At 43.2% G+C, this 17,312-nt stretch overlaps 1 protein-coding gene across 1 annotated transcript; it reads right to left on the bottom strand.

Annotated features, from left to right (window-relative positions):
• Positions 1-8,272: 8,272 nt before the first annotated feature.
• Positions 8,273-12,273, bottom strand: LOC147897663 (pentatricopeptide repeat-containing protein At4g39530-like). Its single transcript, XM_087379942.1, has 2 exons — positions 12,183-12,273; positions 8,273-12,109 (listed from the first exon to the last, which is right to left on the bottom strand). The coding sequence occupies exon 2, from the start codon at positions 11,849-11,851 to the stop codon at positions 8,978-8,980; it is 2,874 nt and encodes a 957-aa protein (XP_087236068.1). The 5' UTR covers positions 11,852-12,109; positions 12,183-12,273; the 3' UTR covers positions 8,273-8,977.
• Positions 12,274-17,312: the final 5,039 nt, after the last annotated feature.

Genomic DNA, 17,312 nt, shown 5'->3' on the forward strand with positions numbered 1-17,312 from the left:
ATTTTATATGGGTTACCTTCTGTCTTCTTCATTTGTTGAAGGATCCGCAGGTTGGCATAGACATACACAAGCCAATCAGAAAAGACTCAAATGTAAATTACCCCATAGATTTTAGGAGTCATACTTCGACAAAAATTTCAAATTTTTAAATTTCAATCTTGCAGTAATTTTTTGATACTTACCTTTCAAGTTGAGCAATGGATAGTCTATTCCTTATCTTGGTGTGTATAAGGGAGAATACATTCCAATTCCTCTCACATGCACTAGATGAGCAGTCTTAAAAGAGGACTCTAATGACAAGCTACCTCAAGGACGGAGTGCTCTTCTCATACTTGTTCCACCATGAAACAAGCCTCAACTAGGCCCCATGAATGCATGCATAAGCTGTAAAATCTCCCCAAAGGAGTTTTTGAATGCGAAGAGTTTATCCTCCATAGAGTTCTGTTGACTTGGATTAGGGTATGCTCTCTCTAAAAACTTGGTCCATCCCTGTGACAACTTCTCATCATGGCTCTCCCTCCTCCATAGAGGGTGCAAAATATGGGCCACTGTATGGAGTGACCTATGAAACTTATTCCATGTAGTCTCCCAAAAGTCGATGATCTCTCGTAGCTTGTCATACCAAATGTTAAATTCTAAGTAAAAGAAAGTCCCAACTATTACAAATTTGAATTAGAAAGGAAAAAATGCATTTGAGCATTCAAAAGCTGAAACTTGTTACTTGGATGTCCTATCTCTTTGTAGCCAAGTGCAAAATTTCATTGCCTCTCCAACCTTCTCCATGAACTCATACACCAATCCTGTAGTAAAGTCACTCTTTGTTGGTGAGGTGGTGAGGCGAAGGGTAATAAAAAAGGGTTTTACAATGCCAATGATTTGCTGAGTTGCATGCCAAAAGTCTCCTATGATCTTTACCTAGTCAATGCCATATCACCCTCACCTAGGACCTTGGCAGTTACTTCTCTTGACCATTTCAATTACGCACATTAACTATTACAAAACTTGGTCATCTAAGAGAAAATGCCCACCGATCTTTCCGAGGTCATGCTATCTCGGCTAGAGCATAACATTCCTTCCCTCTTCAAGCATCAACGTCCTCATGATGAAATCTGGGAACACTCTCCGTAACTGGTATACGGATTCCCAGGTAGCTTCCGATAGAGGCTGACCATGCCATGCAACCAACACCGTGGGTATCTTCCGATTTCGTATTTGCATTGTTCCTTGTCCAGGATTCTTGTTGGCTTGCGCCTCGCAATATCCTCTATCTCCTGAAACAAAACCACACCTTCGATTAGTGAGTCACCTGTATGCAAAAATTTCTTTAAGCGCGAAACATGAAAAACCGGGTGCACCTTACACCCCTGTGGCAATTCTCATTTATAGGCTACACTGCCTATTCTCTTTAGAATTAACCACGGCCCACAGTATCGAGGTGATAACTTAGCACACTCTCCTGAAGTCAACGACTTCGAGTGCGAAGGAACTCTGAGAAAAACTTTTTCTCCTTCCTTAAATACTCTTATAGACCGATTTTCATCCGCATATACCTTGGCTCTCTATCCATAGCCTGGCGGATATTAGCTCTCGCAAGTGCTAGCATCTCCCGCATCTAAACTACAAAGTTCGCGGCACTAGGCACTTTCTGCGGTACTCCAACTATAGTTGGATTTGCTGGTCTATAACCATAGTTCAGTTCAAATGGACTGAACCTGGTAGAGGAATGTTTCCTATCATTGTAGGCAAACTCCAACAATGGCAACCACTTGTCCCATGTATGTTGCCTCAATGACACATATGCTCTCAGCATATCCTCTAAAATCTGGTTGACTCTCTCCGTCTGACCATCCGTCTCAGGATGATCCCCACTACTCATTCCCAACTCAGTCCTTAGTGTCTCAAATACCGCTGTCCAAAAATGATCGGTAAATCTGACATCTCGGTCTGACACTATGGATCTAGGCAATCCATGCAGACGAAATATATGTCTAATGAACAAATCCGCCACTTGCGGGGCACTAACAGACTCTCTAGTCAGAATGAAGTGAGCCATCTTGGTTAGACAATCAACCACCACCAGGATAAAATCATATCCTCCTTGGGTCGTAGGCAGCCCTACAATAAAGTCCATGGAAATGCTCTCCCACTTAGTGGTATTTCCAAGGGTTGTAAAAGTCCGGGTGGCTTCACCCGCTCGGCCTTACTTACCTGACATGAGAAACACCGTGTCACATATTCATGAATATGCTTTTTCATCTTTGGCCAAAAGAAATCTCACTTCACGAGATCATATGTCTTCTCGACTCCTGGATGTCCCACACACGGGCTATCATGGCACTGTCGAATGACTCTCTGCCTGAGATCATTCTGAACAGGTACTACAACCTTGCCATTTCTAACTAGCATACCATCCCTTATGGCATATCTTGCATAAGTTTGGCCTTTCCTGGATGCTAGGTCATCCTTTTCATTTTCCCCAGGTTTTAACACATGAGCTTTAGGCCACAAGCTCTGGACAAACTCGTCCACCTTTTGAGTTTCTCTTATCTCGGTCATTAGAGCACTCTCTAATACCGTGAAACTCAAGTTGTGCATAATGCGAGACAACGCATTAGCAACCTTATTGTCTTTTCCTCTTCGGTACCGAATGAGCTCTGCCCACCTAGCTTGGCGGCCCCTCAAGTCAGACTGTTTACAAAAATGTTTCAAAGGATCATGATCTACATCCACATAAAACTCTGAACCATACAAATAATGCCTCCATGTTTTCAAAGCATGGATAACAGCATACAATTCCAATTCATGAGTTGGCCAATTCCTTTGAGAGGGAGAAAGCTTCTTGCTTTCGAAGGCTACTGGCCTTCCCTCTTGAAGGAGGACTGCTCCTACCGCAATGCCACTTGCATCAGTTTCTAGGAACAACGGTTTCTAGGGATCAACTATTTTTAGCACCGGTTCTGAGACCACAACTTGTTTTATGGTGTTAAAACTTTCTTGTTGATTCTGTCCCCAAATAAAAGGTACTTTATCTGAGGTCAGATCAGTCAATGGTGATACTATTCCGGAATATCCTTTGATATGCCTTCTATAAAACTAGACAAATCCCAAGAATGATCGCAACGCGGTCAGACTCTGAGGGATTGGCCAAGTTAGTATCGTAGCCACTTTCTTCGGATCCATTTCTACCCCCTGTGGTGTAATTATGAACCCTAAATATTCAAGCCTAACCATACATAGTATAGTTTTCTTCTTATTCACATAAAGACTGGCTTTCCTCAAAGTACTGAACACTATTCTTAAGTGTTCACGATGCTCAGTAACACTTTTACTGAATATTAAGATATCGTCAATAAAATGTACTACGAACTTTCCGATATACGGATGTAGTAAATCGTTCATAAGCATGACGAAGGTCGCTGGAGCATTGCTAAGTCCGAAGGGCATTACTAAAAACTCATAATGACCAAACCTGCTTGTGAAAGCGGTTTTATGCACATCCTCGGCTCTAATCCAGATTTGATGGTAGCCACACTTAAGATCTATCTTGCTGAAAATCACGGCTCCATGTAATGCATCTAGCAAATCATCAATCCGAGCCATCGGATACCTGTGCTTAACAGTGATATTATTCAATGCTCTGTAATCTATACAGAGGCGAAACGTATCATCCTTCTTCTTCTTTAATATCACTGGCGAAGCAAAAGGTGAGAAACTTGGTTGAATCTGCCCCAACTTGAGGTATTCTTCCAGTTGTCTACGCACCTCCACTTCTTCAGCAAAACTCATTCTATAAGGAGGTCTATTTACAGGTTCTGCCCCCGGGATCAGTTCAATCTTATGCTGAACTTTCCACTCTAGAGGTAACCCATAAGGTAGTTCATCCCTAAAACATTCAGAGAACTCCTCTGTTATAAGATTAGCCAACTTGGCCATCTCACCACTTTGCGTAACATCAGTGCTAGCCGAAGGATCATCCACCGACTCTACCGATTCTGTGCAAAGGAATAAAAACTCTACTTGAGCTTTTCTGATTTCCATCACGGAAACCAACAGTCCCTGAGGTATATCTTTTTCACCTCGCAAGATATAAAGCACATCATTCATCTTGAATTGATATACGTGCTTTTTCCAATCAATGGCTGGATTCTTCTTAGAATGCCATGCCATACCCAGGGCTATATCTGCATGAGCAAGCTTGGTCATTTCAAAATCAAGCTTCTCAGCATAGTCTTGAATCCGAAGCTCCAACTGGGTAACCCTTTGGTCCCATACTTCAGTTGAACTTCCATCTGCCATTCTGACTGTATACGCATAGTCAGATGGGCTTGTTTTTAACTTTAGCCTCTTCATGAGCTTGGAGTTTAATCACATTGTGAGTTGACGCCGAGTCAAACAACACAATGACATCACGACTGGCCACTTGTCCTTTCATTTTAATTAACTCCGTATCATTAAAGGCCGTATACCCCATTGCTGCGGGCTTAGATAGGATGTTATCAGGTGCACTCGTCACTAACTTAGCAACAGATACACAACAAACAAGGTACTAATCTCTGAGAAGGTCCCGCGAGTTGCATCTGCATATGTTCCACATTGGGACTCTCCTCCTGCATTTCCACGTCGCATTCAGATAGTCGCATTCAGATATTATCATATTAGCCGTGCGACGGTCTTTATTCAGTGGACAATCCTTCCACTGATGTCGCTGAAGGCAGCCGACGAAGCACAATCCTTCTTTTCTAGCTTTCTCTTTTTGTTCAGGGGTCAACGAGGACTTTGACCAAGCCCGGGCTGCCATTGGAGTTATTTTCCTTTTCACCCCAATGGTGGTACTTGTTTTTACTGGTCCCTCAACCGGCTTCACCTGCTTGGTTTGGCCACTTGGCTGCGAGACACTTGTCTTTAAAATCCATTTCCTCTGAACTCCCCCTTTTTTCGGGTACTCATAGTGAGTCCCTGCCTGCACAAATCCACCAGATCTGCCTCTGGCATCCTCATAGTTCAGGGCTACTGCAATAGATTCATCTAATGTAGTCACATACTTATCCCGAACTTCCATTTTGATTTTGTCGTTCAGTCCATAGATATAGTCTTTTAAGTGAACCGACATAGGGAGAGGGTTTGTTATTTTCATGACACATTCCCTGAATTTGTCGGTGTACTCTGCCACCGACAGATTCCTCTGACGAAGATTTCTATAAGCATCCCAAGCTCGGGACTCTTCATCAAGTGGGAGAAAGTGTTTCTTAAATTCAGCTTTAAACCCTTCCCAGGTGGTAGGAGCAACTTGATCCTTATGTTGCTTTATCCACCATCTATCCGCTGCCTCAATAAACAGGTGTGTGGCCTCACGGATTTTCTTTAGATCAGATCTAATTTCACAAATGGCGAAGGCTTCTTCCCACTTGTGTAACCAAACCTCGATCACATCAGAGCTGCGCTCGGTCATCCGACCAGCGTACTTCTCCGGTCTATAATTAGCGATATTAGGCACTTTGACCCTTGCGCACTCTAATGAATGGATACTGGGCTCTCGCTCTGCTGGAGCTTTGCCCTTATCAATTCTAGACGGTCTAGCTGACAAGGCTTGTACCATCTCCCTAATCTCATTTTGACCAGCATTCACTTGAAGCTGCTGGTTCATAATCTGCTGTAAAGCATCTTCTAATATCGAAATCCTACCGATCAAAGTAGGTGCTGCATGATGTGACATCTGTTGTGTAGACTGCACTCTAGACTCACTAGGATTCACCCTAGAATTCTGCCCTTCTGCCTCCATAGTTTCACAATGGAAGATGGGTTTTTTTTTTTTTTCCAGTCTTTTCTAGAACCCAAATAAAATATATATATACCCTTCTTTTCTATTCTGCTTTCCTGTTTTTTTCTTTCTCCTGCGTCCTAAACTCTCAGTTATAAAACACTCTGAACGTCCCTTTTTGCGGTGCAGAAATAACAGGACCATATGAAAAAAAAAACTGTATGGAAAGAAGGGGCTCCCTGATTTCTCCTCGAAATCTCGATTGGTCCTCTTTTCATCCACCGTTAAAGATATCAAAGCGCTTCTAATGCGCGTCGGTTCACCTGCAACTTTCTGGACCTGTAATATCACTTAAGTACGACAAACTGGCAGACAATGTCGATGACGACTCTTCCTGTTCTTCGTTATGTTCCACCTCCTAAATCTGCACGCAGTCGTCCGTCAACACCCCACGAGGTAGAATATGCGCTGACTAGAGGAGGTCTCGCAATCATTCGACGGATCACGGTCCTACAGCAAAGGTGCGTCGATCCTACGCCTACGCAAATGAACGTCCACGTCACCTCTGCGCTCCACCTGCTACCAACCACTGCCTTACGTGACCCCAAAGTCCAGCCACGAAACAAAAGCCCCGTGCGTCATAGCTAACGTCCAGATTCGTCAAAGGCCAATTGCGCGTCAGCGCGTTACGGGACCCCCAGGTCACCCCGCTAGCCTTTTACATTGACAGTCGGAAACGCCATCGATCAGGCATCGCCAGCAGCTCCGTGACCACCTCGTTTCGTCACATAGTCTAGTCACGTTTACCCCTCTCTGGTCCCTTACTCTCTCCACTTGGCTCTGATACCAACTATAAAAGACACAATCTCTTGATCACGAACCTCTATTCCTACGTTGAACAGTTCACGGGCGATGGCACTCAATTGTTCCACCCAGCCTACTCTCGTGGATCACAGATTTTCGAATTCATTCATTCCTTTGTTTTTTTTTCGTGCTTATCCACGAGACCCTCATTTCCCTAGATAGTTCTCCTTGCCAAATGTCATCATTTTGGCCTCTCCACTTGGTGCACCTTTTTACCCCTCTCTTGGGCACATTTAAGACCACTTGCCCCTTGGCATTATTGCACACGCACTCAGAACTACCTAGTCAATGCCATATCACCCTCACCTAGGACCTTGGCAGTTACTTCTCTTGACCATTTCAATTACGCACATTAACTATTACAAAACTTGGTCATCTAAGAGAAAATGCCCACCGATCTTTCCGAGGTCATGCTATCTCGGCTAGAGCATAACACAGGGTGCCAAGATAATGAGATTTAGGCAAACCGAGTTTTAGAGTGCCTCAAAATCTTCAATGTGTTGTGCTTCCTGAAATTAGAAAGGGTCCTATACTTTTAAGTAATGAAAGATACTAAAGTTCATGCCTTGTCAGCCACTGTGGCTACCCATGGAAGCATGCCTATATTCTTAATAAAGAGATCCAAAAGGTGTCCAAAAAATGTGGCTATACTCATCTCCACCTACCCTCTCCAAATAGTCATCACAGTGGCGCCATCCCTCACCCTCTCCATGAGCTCAGAGAGTTCTCTTTATGTACCAGAATTGCTATGATCATGGTTTTTCTCTCGTGTTCATCATGGTTGTTAATGCCTGTTTAGAGGCTCCACCCCTCAACTCATTGTATTAGGTCTTTTTAAGTCTCATAGACCCTTTGGTCTTCCAAAGACTTTTAATAAACTTTCTTTCTCTCTCTATTAGTGCACCCATGCTACATGTAGGTCTCAATTGTGCAACGTCTCTGAAGATAGAAGCTTAAAAACGGGTTGTGCATCTTCCACTGCTTGCACAAACTCCACAAAGCAAAACTACAAGCAATATTAAATGGAAGATCACACTCATAGAAGAGCTTGTGACATGCCCTATGAGCATTTCTTAATAAAGTTGTAGCCCAGACAGCCCATAAAGATCCTGCCCTTGGTGGTGCTCTGCTTTTTACCCTTGCTGCCTTTGATGGGGCTGCAAGCACATCTTTAGATATACCATGTGTAGGTAATGCAGTGGCTGATGAAAGCACAGGTGGTGGTCCATATGCAGCACTCAATGGTAGACTTACATTGGGACTCTCAGGAGGAGAGCTATGTACAGAAATAGCATGGGAGCGTCAAACCTTTGTCTCTTTGATGTACTTGAATGCCTCCCAAACCAAAAACCACATCATCGATTCATCCGGGACATCTCCTACAAAGCCCTCACACGACGTGCAGTTCAACGGAAGGTGCCTCCACAGTGCTTGCATTTCCACTTCTTTGTCCCAGAAGCACCATAGGATTTATCCACATCCACTTGCTTCCAAACAGGACCCTTCGAATGGCCCATTTTCTTCCCTTGAGAAGTTGTGAATCAGAAATTTCAAATAGATCCTAGAAGAATGAAGCTGTTACTTGTCACCTATGCATAGTACATACAACTCCAATTACAACAGAGGTTGGAAAGCTATGGATGCAACAAATTTGATATACCGTGAGAGTAGAGAATCGTACAAGCTGAGCATGCTGCGTAGTGAATCGTACAACAAGCATGCAAGCAACAACGTTGAATAGTAAGGTCAACGTTGGATTGGATTGAGCTGTAGAGAGACTGAACGTGAAGGCTCTCTGGTCATCAAAGAACGAATTGTACAACTGAATCATATAGTACGATTATACTTACAAACTGTAAAGAGATTGAACGTCAAGGCTCTCCGGTCATCAAAGAATGAACTGTAGAACTGAATCGTATAGTACAACTGAACTTCGAAGCTGTTTTGTCAGGGCTGTTTTGGTGGTCACGCCATGGGCAAGGGCACATGAATAGCCCAATCTTCAACTCACTCAATAGGAACTTTCTGTTGACCAATAAACATTGCCGACTTGATTTCTGAGAACTATCACCAGCTTGAGGCTTTCCATCGTTCTAGTGAGAGCATTTTAAATAAGAGGGACAGTGACTGATGTAGATGCACTTGCCTAACCAAGAGTCTCCACAAGAACGTTTTACTTAATCACTTGAAGGGTATCTAAATCTTTGAGGGCAATAGTTCATTGCTCTTTCTTTGAGGCAAGTGTAGTGGCTGCATGACAGTCATCACAAACCCAGACATTGTTTTAAACGTGTAGGGGAGTGTATTAAGTACAGCAAATGCAACATCTTTGTTTGTGGCATCAAAAATTCCGAGTCAAACACTAATCAAAACTGGGATATATACTCCCTCCTGCATTTTGAGAGGAGTATCTTCTAGCTTTGCATATATGTCCTGACTTTGGGAATCCCTTGTATCCCCGCCCGCAAGCATGTGTACGATCCCCTCATCTTCAGTCAAATTGTGTCCTGGATCCTCCCATCTTTGTTGTTTCACTCTCATTGCCTCAACATCTGCATAGATGTTAGCCATCAGGACATAAGCTGCTGGATCCTTTTCATCCAATTGCACTGAATGTTCAAAGGCCTGTCTTCCAAGCTCCACATTACCCCACTTCTGACAAGCACCCAACACTGTATGCCAAACCGCAATATTGGGTTTCATAGGCATGTTCTCCACCGTTGCTATTGCCTCAGGTATTTGACCTGCACGGCCAAGGAGATCAACCATGCAAGTCAGATGCTCAATAGTTGGACTGATTCCATAATCTTTGCTCATGGCCCCAAAGTACTTTTGGCCTTTATTCACTAAACCTGCGTGACTGCAGACATTAAGGACACTAAGGAATGTGAAACCATCTGGCTTTATGCCTTCTTCTCGCATTCTTTCAAGCAAATGGAAAACGATTTCACTTTCTCCTATCTGGGCATACCCTGTGATAAGGGCACTCCAGGAGACTATATCTCGAACAGGGAGCTTCTCAAACACTTCCTGTGATTTTGCAAGACAACCCCAACTGGCATACATATCAACCAAGGTGTTGCCAAGAAATGGATCACTTTCCAACCCCTTTCTAGCAATCTCATAATGCATTTCTTGGCCCTTGTTGTTGGCTCCTATGCTGCCACAAGCTTTCAATCTGCAAACAAGCGTGACAGCATCCTGAGCCACTCCCTCCAGTTGCATGTGTTCAGAACAGTTCAGAGCTTCCTCACCAAGACCCTGTTGGGCATACCCTGCGATTAGTGCGTTCCATGAGACTACATCTCGAGCTGGGAGTTTGTTGAACATTTCCCTTGCTTTTGCAAGTGACCCGCATTTGGCATACATATCAACCAACGAGGTGCCAACAAAAGGATGAATCTCCAACCCTCTACTGACAATCTGGGAATGTATTTCTTGGCCCTTGTCTACATCTCCTACCCTGCCACAAGCTTTCAGGCTGCAAACAAATGTGACACCATCGGGAGACACCCCCTCCAGTTGCATCTGTTCCAAACAGTTCAGTGCTTCCTCACCAAGGTTGTGTTGGGCATACCCTGCCATTAGTGCACTCCAGGAGATAATATCTCGAACTTGAAGCTTGTCAAACACTTCCTGTGCTTCTGCAAGCATGCCACACTTAGCATAGATATCCACCAAGCTCTTGCCAAGAAAAGGATCACTTTCCACACCCTTTCTGACAATTTCAGCATGTATATCTCGGCCCTTGTCAATGGCTCCCACACTGCCACAAGCTTTCAAGCTGCAACCTAACGTGATAGCATCTGGAGACACCCCTTCTAGTTGCATCTGTTGGAAAAAGTTTAGTGCTTCATCCCCAAGACCCTGTTCAGCATACCCTGCTATTAGTGCACTCCAGGAGACAACATCTCGAACTGGAAGTTTGTCAAACACTTCCCGTGCTTCTGCAAGCGAGCCATATTTTGCATACATATCGACCAAGGCATTGCCTAGAAAAGGATCAATTTCCCACCCCTTTCTGGCAATCGTAGCATGTATTTCTCGGCTTTTGTCGATGGCTCCTAAGCTGCTACAAGCTTTCAAGCTGAGACTAAACGTGCCAGCATCTGGAGACACCCCCTCCCGTTTCATCTGTTCCAAACAGTTCAGGGCTTCCTTACCAAGACCCTGTTCGCAATATCCTGCAATAAGTGCATTCCAGGAGACTACAGTTCGTCCTGGAAGCTTGTCAAACACTTCCTGTGCTTTTGCAAGTGAGCCACCTTTGGCATACATATCGACCAAGGTGTTTCCAAGAAAAAGATCTCTTTCATACCCCTTTCTGGCAATGTCATCATGTATCTGTTGGCCCTTGTCCATCGCTCCTAGACTTCCACAAGCTTTCAAGACACAAACGAAGGTGACGGCGTCCGGAAATACACCCTCCAATTGCATCTGTTCGAAACAGTTAAGTGCTTCCTTACCCAGCCCATGTTCGGCATATCCTCCAATTAATGCACTCCACAGGACCACATCTCGAACTGGGATCTCGTCAAATACTTTTTGTGCTTCTGCAAGGAAGCCACATTTGGCATACATATCAACCAAGGTGGCACCCAGAAAAGGGTCACTTTCCAAACCTTTTCTGGCAATCTCCACATGTATTTGGTGTCCCCTTTCTGCGTCTTTCAGCCTAGCACAAGCCTTCAATAGAGCCACAAACGTATACTTGCTAGGGTGTACACAATGCTCTTGCATTTGCTTGTAGAGGTTGAAAGCCTGCTGGGATTCCCCACATCCAATGTAGCCCATAATAAGAGAAGTCCAACAATATTCATTTCGATCAATCAACTTATTAAAAACCTGCAGGGCATCACACATGCTTCCACATTCCACCAACATCGGGACGAGTTGGTTCCCAAGAGCTCTATGAGTTTCCAGTCTATTTTTGCATATGTAAGAATACAAGCGCTTGGCGAAGGCTGGATTTCTCTCTTTTCTGCACTTCTTCGAAATGCATATAAATTTCTCAATGGAAGGGGGCTGGGGTGCCCTTTCTAAAGAAGTGAGTGCCTCCTCTAAGCTAAGCATCCCCCAGTCAATGTTGTCTCGCAGTTCTTGTGCTTTAGATCCATTCACCTGTACTCCAGACCCAACTCTGGCCTTGCAATTGCTGACACTTTCCACCAAGCGATGGTCCTCGCAGTTTGACCGGGCCTGACCATTGCATGCTTTGAGCCCGTGCATTATCTATTTCGTTTTCTGGAGCATGTCTTCAATCCAACCTGGATTGTCTATCCATAGCAACTCCTTGGTAATTTTATGTTTGAAGTCTGGAGCCCTCGGATTTGCCTGTTAACCTCACCAGCGACTTGTCAGACTAGCCAATATGCCTACAAGCTTTACCTGTGCAAATCGTTTTGTAATACACTGATTTTGCTCTTTCGTCCGTCCCACCACGTGGAGGGTACTCTTGCCATAAGCGCCGCGCTGTCGTCAACCTACCTGCGAAGCGTGAGCACCGTGAAAACCAGTCTGCAGAAGTGTCTCGATGTTTCAGATGGAAATTTAAAGGTACCTGAACTCTGGCTTGTTAAGGTGCTTTGGGTAGAGCACAGTGTTGAAGGTCGAGGGACTCTCGCAAGGGGGAGCTCGTCCAATGCCCTCCTATTTCTCCCATGTAGAGATGGACCTTTCATACAAGTCATCTTTTAATCTTGGAGATTCTCACTCTTGGAATCTTGTAGATTCTCCACTCTTGGAATCTTAGAGATTCGAACACGGTCACTTGTAGCATGACCCTCGTTCACCCGAAGCATCGGTAGCTCAGGTGGTTTGAGCGTTTGCCCACCTAGCAAAATGCAAAATAGTCTTTTTGAATTCAGATTTGTTTCAAACCGCCACGACCCCACCCGCTCGAGCCTCAATAAGGGCGCGCTTATGGCAAGCAAGCTTGCATACATGCTACCATATTGAAGCAAAAAAGTTGCCCCACCAGCTGAAGAAGGGATTCCCCATCCAATGCTTAGGCCGTATTACCCAACCAAATCCTCTTTCAAGATTCTTTGAATTACCAAATACATAGGATTTTGAGACCATTCTCAAGATCCTATAATGCTTAAGATCCTATTTAGGATGTTTAAAATAGAGAACCAAGTAGTTATGTTAGCTCTTTAGACCACTATCTACAAAAATGTTTTACTCTTGTCGATCACTAAACATGAATAGGTGGATAACACCCAAGAGAAAATCACAACTAGATGGAAAGCTTTGGTGTGTAAACAACCTCATTCCATGATCATCATTGCACATCTCGTCACATCCCATCATTGAGATTTCACTTGGCAAACTTCACTAAAGAATCCCTAGTACCAAAATATTGATACCTTAATACAATGACTACGAGTGTTAACATGGGAGGATTACCAAAAGGCGAGCGACAAAAAGCGAGCGAGCCAAAAAAAGCGAGCAATAAAAAACAATAAAAGATTTATAAATCCCCCATTTCGGTAGCAAAAAATAATAACTTATTCAAAAGTCCATATGTTTCCTCAATGCTAGAAGGTTAAATATGCATATAACTTTCTGAGCCACTAACACTAATTTCACATCATTCATGAGATAGTTTGTATGTTCAATTTCCAATTCATTGTTTGTATTGAAGACAAACCCTACAGTAACTGCATTCAAGTTCTCTGTTTCCACTAGAGTAATTGAGATCATCAATGCAACCTTCTACACAGGTGGGGTGTTTCCAAGGACTCCTTGCATGGATTAGTCTAGATTCCATGCATATGTAAATGCTTAGCTTTTTTAACTGTGTTCACTCTTGGGATGAAACCCATGTTTCTTTGTTACTAGAAAAATATCATTCCCTAATGATTTATTCTTAGCTCCCACTAATCTAACCAATGCAACAAATTAACCACAAATTCATATTTTGGTGCATGAAATTTTACTAGATGGTGCACAAAGACATGATAATCATCTAAAGTACGCCTTGCCATTTCATTTGATATGTAACATGACCCTGTTTGGACTTGTAAATCAAAAGATACAAGGATGTGAAAATGCCCTCTTTTGGGCCAAAATAGGGAGCGCGTTCCTGTTTTGACCCAAAAGAGGGCATTTTCACATCCCTGTATTTTTGCAAGATGTCAACATATGATTTTTTTGGCCCAAAAGATGAGTTTTTAACATCCCTACATCTTTTTATTGTCAAATATAAATGGCATAATGTTACATATTAAATCAAATGACAAGGCATGATTTAGATCAATATCATGCCTTTTTGCACCATCTAAAAAAATTGTGTGCATCAGAATATGAATTTTATGAGATTCTATCCAATTTTTTGCACCAAGTTTAAAGCAAGGTTTCCCATAATGGGGAGCGAGAAGACACTGTCTATTTTGGTTTTAAAAAAACCCAAATTTAACATCCTCTACCTTTTAATTGCACTCTAGGGATCACTCTTCATAAACCCATAAAGCATGTGCAAGCAAGCATGTATTAAAAATTACCCCTATTCTTGTAATTTACATTTTGTCATGTAAATGGTTGAACCCATGTATGTGTTTACATTTTAAAATATCTACATATATAAATTACATTAAGTTGCTATTTTATAAATCCCCTCATGCACACAAACATGTAAGTCCCCCCACTAAAAAATACCCCTCAATGCACAAAAATGGTATGTTACATGTTTATGACTGACCCCCCATGATAATTGCCAAACCCAAATGGGGTCATATTACAATAGTCCTTAACTTTAGACCACTCAATTTCAAGAAATGTGACACATAACCACTCTCTTGAATACTTTACACTTCAAGCAATTATTTTATAAAAAACTTAGATTCTTTCTTTGCTTGCTTGATTTTCCAATCACTTCAACTAATTGTCGCTCGCTTTTTTGGGCTTGCTCGCTTTTTCTCGCTCGCTCTATTGAACCTACAAGTCATTCAAGAGGCGGTGGGGCCTTCTAGGTGAATTTTCCCCCCCTCTCAGTGTGTTACAGGCCTGCCCCCTCCTCTTCTGTGGTCCAACTCCATTCTCCCTCCATTTTTCAAACGTGGGAACTCATTTGGCATCTTCTCTGTCCCCTCCTACTCTAGTCCACTATGTTTCTCCCTCGCCATCACCTCTTGTAGCAGCTGCTCATTCTCTCTCCATTTCGAGCTATAGCACCTCCTACAGTAGTAGCTGCTCATCCCCCTCTGCTCTTTCTCCCTCCATTCCTAGCTATAGTACCTCCTGTAGTGGCTGCTCATCCCCCTTTGCTCTTTCTCCCTCCATTCCTAGCTACAACACCTCTTGGAGTAGCTGCTCATCCCCCTCTACTCTTTCTCCCTCCATTCCTAGCTACAACACCTCTTGGAGCTTCTCTCAACCTTCAGTTGCACCCTCTATACCTTCTCCCTCTCTCTCCCTCTATCGGAGCTGCTCTCTCTCTCCAAGCTGCACTTTCTAGTCTACTATTGCTGTTGTGACCTCTATACAAGCATGGTGAGGAGAGCATACATGTACTCTGTGTCCCATAGGAGCAAAAATGCACTGGGTGAATGGGTGCCTTGCACCGAATGACTCGATAGTCATGAGTGGATCTGCCAAGGGTCCACATAAGCTTCCCAAGAGCAAAAGAGGTGATCTTTTGCATGAATGGAAGGGCCGCATCATGAAGTTCAAGCTTGGGAAGAAAGGATGTCTTGCAAAGGAGCAACACATCTACATGGGGAAGGACATGCGCCTTCCTCTGTCAAGCAATCAATTGACAATACCATCGCATTGTAAGTCTGCATTTTGTGTAAGATTTTGAAGTGTAATGAGTCAGTTTGAAATTGTATTTTGAAATAGAACTAGTGTAATGAGTCAGTTTGAAATTGTATTTTGAAATAGCACTTGTGCATAGCAGATGTGTTTCCTTCAGACTTTGAGGAGTAGGAACCAGTCGAGTGTTTCTTAGGTAAGTTTACTACCATTCATGAGGATTTAGGAAGGCAAATGCATGTTGGAGAGAAGTCCTCTACTTTGAAACAGAGAAATATCTAATGGTATAATGCCAAGTACATTACTCCAAGGACAGCATCAGGCTATGGCCATCTTCAATGCATTGCAACACCACAACTTGAAGACATGGATTGCAGCATGGTGGACACAAGAACAATGCAATCATACAAGGAAAAGATTGCAAAGGATGTGGGCATGGCCATGAAGTTTACATTTGGCTCTAAATGGGTAAGGTTGTCTTGGATTATGCCTCTGCACATTTTTGCTTCTTGTTTTCAGAATATCCAGATGCACAGAACAAAAACCATATGGTCATGCAAGTTCCTACATGAGAATGCCCTTGAGGAATTGCTTGGGGTGAATTGGGGAAGTAGGTCAAGTGAACAAAAGGGTGATCTGTTTCAATGCCATGTATGTAAAGACAATGTGGTTGTCAAGTACCACATCTCCCGCCAAATGTTATATTTTGCTTTCCAATATAGGCGCTGGAAGAAAAAAGGTGGCAATTGGCTCCCCCTTGACTCTGACGATGATGATAATACAGAGGAAAGTTTATGTATTGGTTCTCATTTAGGAGATGTCAAGACTGTCACGTCACAGCAGGGGCGTGCGGGAACACCTATTGGTCATGGAGGATGGCATGTCTAAGTCCTTTCACTTTACCTTAAATGGTGAAAAGGTAGGAAAGTGTGCAGAGAAGCTCATGCATAGTGCCACTTTTATCCCTCCTGCAATATTGAAGATTGTAAATAATGTGGGGTGGAACAATTGTGGATTTTGACATTTTCCAATTAATAGTGGTGCGATTAATTTTGATGTTTTGAATGGTTTTGTTTCATGTCAATGTCAAGTTTTTCCCCAAAATCTATAATTCTTTTTATTTTTTATATTTAGAACATTTGGGTATATATAGCTTATAAAGTTCCTTTAGTTTCAAAGTTTCACTATCATAGCCATAGTTCTCCTAGCTACCAAACTACCATGGATTCTGCTAGGTCTACCTTCCACGATTTCATCTCCCGCACTCCATTAATTGATAGAGAGGAGGAGTTATTTCCAGTCTTTGATAAAAGCATAGATGTCCTAGGCACCTACTTGGGAGCCCGAGATGATTTTAAAGACCTCATCAAGTACATGCAAGACTACATCACGAGTTTTGCATATCAACTTGATGAGTCTACAAAAAGATGGGTTTATTTGAAGTACTTGTTCAATCAAGAGCCCAGGTTTGTGAAGCATTTAGATCGCTTTCGAGCCCAGCTCACACCCCTAGGGTTTAGGGAGGTGGACACTGATGACCTCCTAGCATGTGGAGTCATCGGAAACATAGGAAATAGGTTGCTATCCTGGGAAATGACCTTTATTTTCCTTCTCCAGAAGGGACAAATGGAAGAGGAGGCCTCGACCTCAAGCCCTGACCCCACCCCTATCCTTTCCGATCCTCTTATTTCTGTAGATGAGCCCAACATCTACAATGAAGAGCCCATAGATGAAGAAGCTGAGGAGCGAGAAGCTGCATTGACCCTGGAAGTGCTCTAGCGACCTCTTGAACCCCATTCTACTTCTCAAATTCCATCCACCTCTGGCACCACCTCTGTTGACCCCGCAACAATGATATGGTTTCTTGCTCCCCTTCTTGTCAATGGAGAACAATAACTCTTTCTCCATGACATAGAGGTTATGTTTGGTCTCTGGG

The sequence above is a fragment of the Dipteris shenzhenensis genome, chromosome 10, assembly GCF_047967505.1.
Source record: "Dipteris shenzhenensis isolate YYH24624 ecotype China chromosome 10, Dip_SZ_1.0, whole genome shotgun sequence".
Lineage (NCBI taxonomy): Eukaryota > Viridiplantae > Streptophyta > Polypodiopsida > Gleicheniales > Dipteridaceae > Dipteris > Dipteris shenzhenensis.